The 10,147-nt window shown below is 51.4% G+C and overlaps 1 protein-coding gene across 1 annotated transcript in view; it reads left to right on the top strand.

Moving 5' to 3' along the window:
• The first annotated feature begins 6,294 nt into the window (after positions 1–6,294).
• The window catches only part of GBF1 (golgi brefeldin A resistant guanine nucleotide exchange factor 1), a 110,702-nt gene continuing 106,849 nt past the window's right edge, over positions 6,295–10,147 (top strand). Inside the window, exon 1 of the mRNA XM_050898641.1 lies at positions 6,295–6,387. Within this exon, the coding sequence (XP_050754598.1) occupies positions 6,380–6,387 (8 nt within the window). The 5' untranslated portion in view covers positions 6,295–6,379. The remainder of the gene's footprint in view (positions 6,388–10,147) is intronic.

Genomic DNA, 10,147 nt, shown 5'->3' with positions numbered 1-10,147 from the left:
GCACGCACTGTTGCGGCTCTCGGCCGTACCGAGAAGCGCTTCTCCGGCAATACCGTGCCGCTTTTCTCGGGACACAGCGGCTGCCGGCTGTGCGGGAAACACCGCGCTCCCGCCCGCTGATGGCCCTCTGGGAACCCACACGCTACTTGTAGTTCAGGCTCCAGCCTGGCTCCTAGGGAAGCTCATGGGAAAACCCCGGGGCGGTGGTGCAGGGTGCGATCCCTCCCTGAGATGTCCCCAAATGCTCGTCCCCGCTACAGCAAGCCTTGGACGTGTTCGCACACACATTTCACTCCCAGCAGACACGTCCCCTCTCTCTTCAGTGCTCACAGGGAGAGAGAGGTTTGCAGAAGTCGGGCTTAGCCCGTCCTGCCCCGGGATGCCTGAGCCCAGGGGAGAGGTTTATCCCTGCCAGGCTCTTACGGAGCTGGATGTGTGATTCTACGGTCTGATTTTCTTGAGGTCATTTCCATGTCAACCTGCTCTCCGATTTATGATGCCAAAGGTCACCCTCAAGCTCTTCCACTGACATGTTTTAGAGATTAGGAAATAATGTTGTGAGAATAGGAGTGAATTTTAACCCTGGGTGATTTACGAGCCCTATTTAGGGAGCCTGCTAAATGCATAACGTGGCATATAGATATGTATGGGAAGACAAATGCACACGAAGAAGCACAGGATGGAAAGAGAGGTTAAGTAGACCCAGGCATTATGGATTACAGTTCAAAAACATGCACAAACACGTTAATTCAGTAGAAACGTGGAGAGTTTAAAAGGAGTCACAATGTTGACACGCTTATGAGAAATTACCGTGGTTTTTTAATAGTAGTAATCTGGGGTTTGTGTTTGCCTTACAGCTTTTTTGCCTGCCAAAAATGACAGCAAGCTAGACCACATCTTTTTCCAGCCCAGATTTTAATCCACCCCGGCATAGGTTTGTCTCCGTCAAGAGAAGCAGACGCAGTATAACAGCACTAGCACTTTCCACGGGGCAGCCTGTCTCTATCACCACATGCCGCAGGGAAGCTGAAAACCCTACTCAAGGTCCGCAGCAATGAAGGGACCTTATTTTTAATTGCCTCCCTTTCCCTCCAAACGTACCACCATGAGTAGCCCACAGCAAATACAGTTAGTGCTTACGCTTTCAAGTAAAAATGAAACAAAAGTATTTTTAGCTATTTCCCTTGGGCAACTGGAAATACGAGCCGGCACTATGTCACAAGCTTGTTCCCTGCAGAGCGCAGTGTGGAGACTGCTGGATTAGACCATCCAGGGACTTGCACTAGGAGTCTTTCGTTAGAGCAACCTCGGTGCAACTGCTGGACTGACCCCCGAAGGGTCTCTTTGGGAGGGAGTGCTCTAGCGTTTGTTGTTGAAATGTAGTAGCAGATCTTGCTGGTTAGTGCCAAGACCTCTTAGCTGTAGTGCATCTTGTCTTGCCAGCTGGAGAATTCATCGCTGGGGAAGAGACCAAGAACTTCACCTGGGTTCAGGAGACAGATGTTACTATTTTATATAAAATAAAAAAGAAAAGGAAACAAAAAAAAAGCAAAAGCAAACCAAACCCAGAGTGAACCTGACTCACGTCTTGGCAGAGAGATGGGATATGCAAAAGGAGGGAATTACTCAGCATCTTAGACATCATTTTTCACCAGCTTGGAAGAGCTTGTTCTCAGAGAAAACCTTGTCTCTGTCACAGGCAAACCCAGTCCTCATGCTGGATGAGTCCACTGCTTTTGGAGAGTGGCGGAGCTGTTGATCGTTGTTCATGGTTTCCATCTTTGTGTCTTAACTGATCTTTTAGCCACGCTGGGTCCATGCCATCAAATGCCTTGAAGATCAGGACTCAGGCTTGATTTGGCTTAGCTTCCAAGCCAAAAGGTGGCCTAGGGAGCAGAGGGTAGGTTTGACGCGTTTGTGGTAGCCAGGGCTCCCACTGCAGCATGCTTTTCTGGTTGGCATTTGCCAAGTGCTGTGGGCTTCGTGCCCAGGTGTATCACGTAGCTGTAGTCTAGCCAAGAGGTGACGAAGATATGACTAACTGAGCCCAGGTTGCTCCTGCCAAAAAGGCATAGCTTGCCTCAGCCAAGGAGAGACTATGGAAAACATTACATTGGGATGTTCATCGGGAGAGTTTCATGTCACCGGGAAGTGCAGGAGTGTTCCTGAGACATGGGCTAAGTAGAACAGCTGGCAGGGTATTTTAGCCCAAGGAGGCTGCTCTGCAGCTTCAATATTGTACTTTGTATAGTTTCCAAAGAAGGGGTTTAATATTTTTGAGTGTCTCAATTTAGCTCTGTTGCTTTAGTTGTAGGTCCTGGCGCGAGTGCAGGTTGCACCAGATGCAGCACATCAGTTTTCCTTTGGAGAGCGTTCAGCTGGCTTTGGGCTAGCCTCTACCTGAGCTTGCTCTGGAAAGAAGCAGCTGCTTAGAACCACTGTGTTCAGCGTTCAGTAGCATTTTGGGGATGCTCAGGTCTGGGGAGAGTGGCTGCAAGTAGTTTCTAGCCATGACAACTGCCTGTACCTTCTGAGTCAACTCCCTCTTTCTGCCCTTTTTCTGGAGACCTTACCAAGCCTCTGAGAAATAGCAAAAGCCTCCGAGGGGAGGGGATGGAAGTTCAACCTCTCTCAGACTGTTTAACCTGCTGGAAAATTTCTGTGTTGCATGTGCCCATGGGTCTGATATCTGGGCTCTGCGGATGACTGTGAACTGGCAGGGGCTGAGCAAGAGTAACGGACTGTGCAAAGCCGGTCCCGTCCATCAGTGCAGATTGCAGAGGCAGAAGTGGTTGGCAACATGGCTTTGTGACAGTCTCATCAAAGGCTTGTGGGGAGCACGCTATTACACTGGCAGTCTGGACACAAATGAAGGCAGTTGGTGTCCCCCATGGAGACGCTGCTCTTTGCAAGGAGCTGGCTGCTCAAGTGTCTCCGCTGAAAGCAGGTGAGCTGACCAGGTACCTGGGCAAGGCCCGAGGGGATGATTGTCAGTCAGTTTGCAGCCCCTCCATGTGCTCCTTGTGGGCTGAGGAGCAATACTCAAGACAGAAACTGCTGAAAAGCTGCGTCTTTGCAGTAAGGATAAAGCCCAGCTTTCCTGACCGGACAGCAGGAACCTGAGGGATTTGCACAGACTGCGCTTGTCTGATCTTTCGTTTCATTGTACCATGCTGTGTGTAAGAACTAGTGCATTATCTTGGGAGTAAAGGGACAAGGGACTGTCCTGTGTCCTGGTCCGACACCTGGATCCTTTGGTGCAAACATAGCGCTCTAACTTGCCCACACATGATCTGTACACAGCTGTGCACCGCTCTGGCAAAGTCCGGCTGGATCAGGCGGTCCAGGCAACCCAGGTTTCCCTGCTGCTGCCGAGCTGGGGGCATTGGTGCCGCACTGTCACATCAGCAGGATTTTCTGTGCGGCCAGGGCGGTGCTGGGCTGTCTGAGGGCTGACTAGCGCAGTGCCATAGTGCGAGCGAGTGAACTCTTCTCCCCAGGCAGCGTGGGGCCGTACCGTATTGTTTTTCTCTCCAGACAATGCAGTGCTGGATTGTAAGTAAAAATGCAAAGCACATTGCAATGTTTGCTTTTTATTAATGCACTAAGATGCATTCGGGTGAAGCAGAAGGCTCCTGGCTGGCTCCGTGACAGGCTTCCATAAATAACACCTTAGCAGGGTCCAAATCACCAGATCGGAGCTGGTGGGAGCCTGAGCTGCGCAGCTGGCACTGAAAGGGGCAAGAAGGTGTGGAGAGGGCTCCAGCCCCTTCCCTGGGAGGACAGGCAGGCTTGGTTGACCTGGGCTGAGCTGCACTGTGTGCAATGGCCAAGCCAGCACCCGAAACCCGCTTCCCTGAGCAGGGAGCCGATGGACAGAGTGGCAATGACAAACTCCTGTGAATTTCCAAATGGCTGGCAGATACCACAGGGGCTTTAGCGGGTGCTGGAGCAGGGCAGAAGGGAAGGAGAAAGCACTAGCAACTAGTCTGCTTGGTCTGCAAACCTTCACTCATTGCTTAGGTGGCTTTTGCAATCGCTGCACTAGGTGAGTATTTGACCGCCTGTTTTATAGCTGAGGAACTCAAGCTGAAAACTGCATGTACCGTGGCTGCAGCAGAGGCTGGGGTGACACATTTTGGCTTCTGAGCCCATGGTTGGGCCACTGGAACATGCTGTTTCTTGTTCCACTTTTGGGGAATGTGGCTGCTTAATGCAATTACAGCTTAAACTTCCAACTCCTAAGACTTCCTACATATTATCAGGTAAAGCCCGGCTGAAGCAGGTCCCTGGCCTCCAGCTGTCAGGGCTGGGAGAGAACAGCAGTTTCAGTCTAAGATACGATTCTTCATCAGGCAATATTTGGGCAGCTATTCATGTGGAGAGGGAAGGATACGGTGACCATAATTTCTAGAATGTCCCATCCCACAACACCCTCTCTGGAGGTTGTGCCCACAGAGACATGATGATATCTGGCCATCTTTTAGGGTGGCGTTTGAGTCAGCCTCAGATTTGGGTTTGGCTGGCCAGGGAAGAGCCCTGTTACACGCTCCCTTGGGCCTTTGTCTGAGAACTTCCCTCCTTCAGCCACGCTGCAGGAGATGAAGTTGTGATTAAGACAGTGAATGAGTACTTTTTGACCCTTTCACCCTTCCTTCACCTTCAGTTTGATTTGTGTTTTCCCTACAGACAGAGTGCAAGATTTTGGGTTAGCCGCTGCTTTGACCACTGTAACGCCTGCCACAACAGATCCCCAGGCTGACCTGGCTGTAGATGCTAGTGCTATAAACTGTTCGGTAACTGCAAGGACCTTCTGTTCTCTGCCCCAGGTTCAATGGGCAGAGGCTTAAACAAGCAGAGCGACCCCTGCAAATTACTGCCATTAAAGTACACTGCATTGACACTGGGGCATAGACACGGAAAGTGGCTGAGAAGGCTGGACCAGCACCAAGAATTCATTGTGCTAGTTACTGTACGGTTGCAAAGCTGTGATTGCTCTTGCTGCAAACTGTTGGCCAATAAACTGGCTTCAAAGAGCAGTTAAGCCGAATTGTGGTCCCTGGCTGCCAGGCTGGCTGGGCTGGATGAACTGAGGCCGTAGCACACGGCTTGTAGCCCAACTTGAGTAAAGCATCAGTTGTGTTCAGGTTTGAGGAAAGTTACCAGGCGAGCAGGACCGCGAAAGAAGGAAAAGATGCACGTGCCCCTCTGGGTGCTGTTGTGTGTACTCTCATCATAGCTGCACGCCGTGTTTCATCCATTTGAGTTTTCCTGACTCAGGGCCTGGTCTGGGGGAGCTGTTCCAGCAACGGGAACAGTAACACCGTGACCCAGGGAAGTGTCCCGGAGGAAACAAGCTGCTTGCTGGGCACCACCTCCCAACCAGCTCCAGAGAAGCAGTTGGGAGAGCCTGTAGGAGCAAGTCGGGAAAGACTTGCAAAGCATGGAAGAGAGGCACTGCTGCAGCCACTGCTTCACCTTGCCAACGCGCGGTGGCCGGTCGAAGCACTGGCCCCGTGTCCCTCGCAACCCTTCGCTCGCTGTGTTTCTGCTCCGGGAAGACCCGCAAGCACGCGTCTGAAGGGCCCTTTCGCGCTCACCCACCGTGCCCAGGTGTCCAGGCGGGCTGGCTAGGAGCCGCACCCCGCCGCACACAGAGACAGGCACACGCACACGCACACGCACACGCACACGCACACGCACACGCACACGCACACGCACACGCACACGCACACGCACGCCGAGCTGCCGGGCCCAGGGGCGGCCCGGGGCAACGGGGCCGGCCCAGCGCCCCAGGCAGCGGTCGGGACGCCCCACGCGCCCTGGGGCGTGGCGTGGGCGGGCAGCCTGGCCCACAATGCTTTGCGAGGGCAGCCCTTCCTCCGGCTTCCGCTCAACCACCCTTGCTGCGCCCGCTCAGCCGAGGCCGCGCCCCGCGACCGCAGGACTCCTTCGCGATTGGCCAGCGGTTCTGCTAGTTCTACCCTCTCTCCTCTCATTGGCTCTTTTCCGCTTGTCACTGGAGGGTCCGCCTCCTCCGGTTTCAGACCGTGACCCCATTGGGCACCTTAGGGAGCTGCCCGTCGCATCGTGCGCGGGTTGGCTCTCTGGGCTGTCCGTCGGCGCAGTAACCAGGCAGCGGTTTGCGGTGCGCCTGTTTCCACGTCAGTGAGAGCGGTGCGGAGCCGGTTTCGCTTACCCGTGCCCGGGAGGACCCCGCGCTCGGCGGCCTCGCCGGGACTGCCGCCGCCTCCCGCCGCCGCCGGGAGGGAGGGAGGGGCGGACAGAGGGAGGGCCGAGCCCTCCCGCTCGCGGCGCCGCCCGCCTGACCGATGTGTGAAGCGGCCGCCGCCGCGGGGAGCAGGCGCCGCCATTTTGGATGCGGGGGTCAGTGCCGGGCGGCGAGTGCCTGTCGCGATACTGTCGCGACGCGGGGGCGGGCGGGCGGGAGGCTGCGGCGGGGGAACCGTGCGGTGCCGGCGGGGGCGTGGACGGAGCCGAGGCGGCCCCGGAGGCGGGCAGGGGGCCGGGGGCAGGCCGCCGCGGGTGGGGGCCGCGGCGGGGGTTGGCAGCCGCCCCCGGGCGGTGACGTGACACGCGTGACGTCCTGCCCGGGGAGCCCCACAGGGCGGGGGGCGGCCGGGCCGGGCCAGGGTGGGCTGCCCGGCTCTGGGCAACGACCAGCCGCGGGCTGGAGGCGTAAGAGAAGAGCACGGTCAAGGCTCGGAGCGGGGCTCCTGGCCGCGCCGCAGCGCCCGGGGTGGCCGGGCCGGGCCGGGGAGGGAGGTGCCGGGCGTGCACTGCACCTGCACGGGCACCCACTTGCCGTGCGCGAAGTTGGCTTGCCTGAAAGTCGGTGGAAACAGAGACTTTTCCCAGTATATAGCCAGCTTCTTAGCTGTTGCAGGAGGAAGGCTCAGGGCTGGCTTAGGGTGTACGTTATGAGTTCAGCTGGTGCCACGTTTCTTAGTTTCAACAGCATGAAGTAATTGGAAGAAAGAAAATCCCCCTCTCCGTATTTACCTTAGGTTTCATTTTTACTCTGCAGCTTTGACACATAAATGTGAGTTGCCTTCTCTTCGTGATTCCCAGGCGCTATCTCACTGTTGCAACTAAATGTGGAGACTTGCAGAGAAGCCTGTTCCACCTTCGTTTCTGATGTGCCACCACTGTCATGTTACTGCTGCTTATCTTTTAAAGGGCGTTCTTAATTGCCCAGAATTTTGGCATCGCTGGACTGCACAGTTCCTTGCATACTTATAAATTAATACTTTTCTATTATTTTTGTCCAGGCATTAGGAGCTAGCCTTTGGGGAAACATCCTGAGTTCTCTGAACTTTTACTGCCTGTGATGTTTATTGCAGAGTAGTTACTACATGAAAAACCCAAGCAAGTTAAATTTCCTGATAGAGATTCATGTACCTTCCGTGTGCAGTTTAGAAGGAAGAAAAGGAGTTTTTTCATTGTCAGCTGGGCTTCTGGGTAACCTAGCTAGCTCTGAGTTAGGCAGGAGTTGTTTGTGATTCATGGACTGAAGGGTGTTGTGTGTTCTGTTTTGGTAGCAGTGTATTGTATCAGGACTCGAGTGGCCAAATCTAGGTCAAAGACGATATAGATTATTCATGCATTATCATAAACAGTGCAAATTTAGGTCAATGGAAGCTTACTTTGAAATACTACATTTCTTGCATATGTAGTGATTATGTTGGTTTTTATTATTGCTATTTATTGGAGTAGTTTCACCGCGTTTGAGTCAGTTACCGTAGCTGAAGGCTGAAGTTAGTGATAGGAAGAAGTGACTTGATGGAAGTCTGCCAGACTTTGTCACTTCTGATGCTAACTCTTGCTTGTTTCCAGAAGAGTTGCAGACATTTCCCTGCAGGGGAGGGAGTGTTTCCTAAAGGTGTACCTGAGACTTCTTATGGTAATACCCAGGAAAAATTTGCGTTCCTATGCGCTGAAATGTTTTGGGGTAGCGTGTTCCGAGGTTGAGCAGTGGAGTGTTCAGTGCATGTGTGAGATAACGTTCGCAGATGTAAATCTTGTCGGTGTTTTTATATGAAGATTTCACATCTGATACTATTTGAGGAATCTCAGAACAGTGATAATTACTGTCCATAGAACATTACTGAAGGCTTTGAGAAGCGTATGAATGTTAGATTTTGTTCTTTTATGACATGCTCAGGCATCTACCTTTTTCCACTCATAGTGTTCCTAACCTTGTTAGCAGTGAGGCTGTGAATGTTAACAGCTTCCCTGTTTCTCGTGGTGGGCTGGCAGCTGTGTTGCCTTGGTTTGGAGCTGTCATTTTCACTGTGCTGGCTGTTGAAGTTCTGTGCAGGAGTGAAATCTGAGGACTGGTCTGCAGATTTAAGCAGATGTATGAACCTACCATGAGAAAGAAACAGGAGTTTATGTAGGACTAACTGAAGAGATAAGGAGCTAAAAAGCATTTGGAATTTAATAGGTACCTTTCCTGGTTTTTCTGCGTAACTCAAGACCACAGAACTTAATCCATTTGTTTCTGTGCTGAGTCCATTATCTTGTGTTTGATTAAAGATTGCTTTCAAGAAAGGCATCCAGTCTTGATCTGAAGACATCAAGAGGTGTTGGAACCATGGCTTTGCTAGGGAGGTCATTTCAACTTGTTTAATGATCTTCAGCATTAGTAGTTTTGTTTACCTGTCCAACCAACAGTTATACAATATCCCACTCTTCAGACCATACCTTTGTAACATTAAGCCTGAATTCATGTTAGCAATTTTTATGTATGTTGAACAAACATTTAGTGGTTTTGCTTGACTACCACCATGCTCTTGTAAACCCAACTGATCATTCAGTGCTTGTCTGGTAAATCTTGTAACTTTATATCTGCAGCTTCAAAGCATTCATTTCTATCTTAAAACTTCTTTCAGTATAGTACATTTATACTGAGCTCTAAAGCGTAAGCAGTTGTTGCTTGTGATGAAGATATAGTTGAAGGAATGCATACTGAAATTATCTGATAGTTTAAAAGGGGTAGGCTTTGGGAAGTGCGGAGTTTAGAGAAGCTATTTCCATTGCTTGAAATAAACTTTTAAAGTTTTACAGGGATGGATGGTGCTTTTGGTGGGTTTAGCTTACAAGGTGCATCTCTCTGAAAACCGTTGTTTGGCTTTCACGCCCACCCTGTAATTATTTTCTGTTTCCTTCTCCAGCACACAGTTGCAAAGGTCCTTTGCGTGAATGAAGATAGTTGGCTACGGTTTACTTTGGAATGTGTGTCTGCTATTGCTTGGTTAACTACAAGCTTAAATGTAAAGCAGGATTTCCCCACTCTTTACCCAGTGTTTGTGGTTGTCATGGTTTAACGCCAGCCAGCAACTAAGCACCACACAGCCTCTCGCTCACTCCGCCCGGTGGGATGGGGGAGAGAATCAGAAGAGTAAAAGTGAGAAAACTCGTGGGTTGAGATAAAGACAGTTTAATAAGTAAAGCAAAAGCCGCGCACACAAACCAAGCAAAACAAGGAATTCATTCACTACTTCCCATGGGCAGGCAGGTGTTCAGCCATCTCCAGGAAAGCAGGGCTCCATCACGCCTAACGGTTTCTTAGGAAAACAAACGCCATCACTCTGAATGTCCCCCCCTTCCTCCTCCTTCCCCCAGCTTTCTATGCTGAGCATGATGTCATATGGTATGGGATATCCCTTTGGTCAGTTGGGGTCAGCTGTCCCGGCTGTGTCCCCTCCCAACTTCTTGTGCCCCCCCAGCCTCCTTGCTGGTGGGGTGGTGTGAGAAGCAGAAAAGGCCTTGACTCTGTGTAAGCACTGCTCAGCAGTAACTAAAACATCCCTGTATCATCAACACTGTTTTCAGCACAAATCCAAAACATAGCCCCATACTAGCTACTGTGAAGAAAATTAACTCTATCCCAGCCAAAACCAGCACAGTGGTGAAAAGTGGGCTGTATGTGTGATCTTCAGAGATCTGAGAGTGAATTTGTGTCTCCAGTGCGCTAGGTTATTTCAGTTGCATTGGACCAGTAAGTTTTTGGGCATGTGTAAAGTGAATTTTTGTACTTTCGAATAAAGTTACATCTAATGGAATCTACAGTGAGGAAAGGAGTGTATTCTTCTCATCAAGTCTTCTCAAATAGTTAGCAATG

Source organism: Gymnogyps californianus, chromosome 6, assembly GCF_018139145.2.
Source record: "Gymnogyps californianus isolate 813 chromosome 6, ASM1813914v2, whole genome shotgun sequence".
NCBI lineage: Eukaryota > Metazoa > Chordata > Aves > Accipitriformes > Cathartidae > Gymnogyps > Gymnogyps californianus.
The sequence above is the reverse complement of the archived record's forward strand: the minus strand, read 5'-3'. Positions and strand labels throughout refer to the sequence as shown.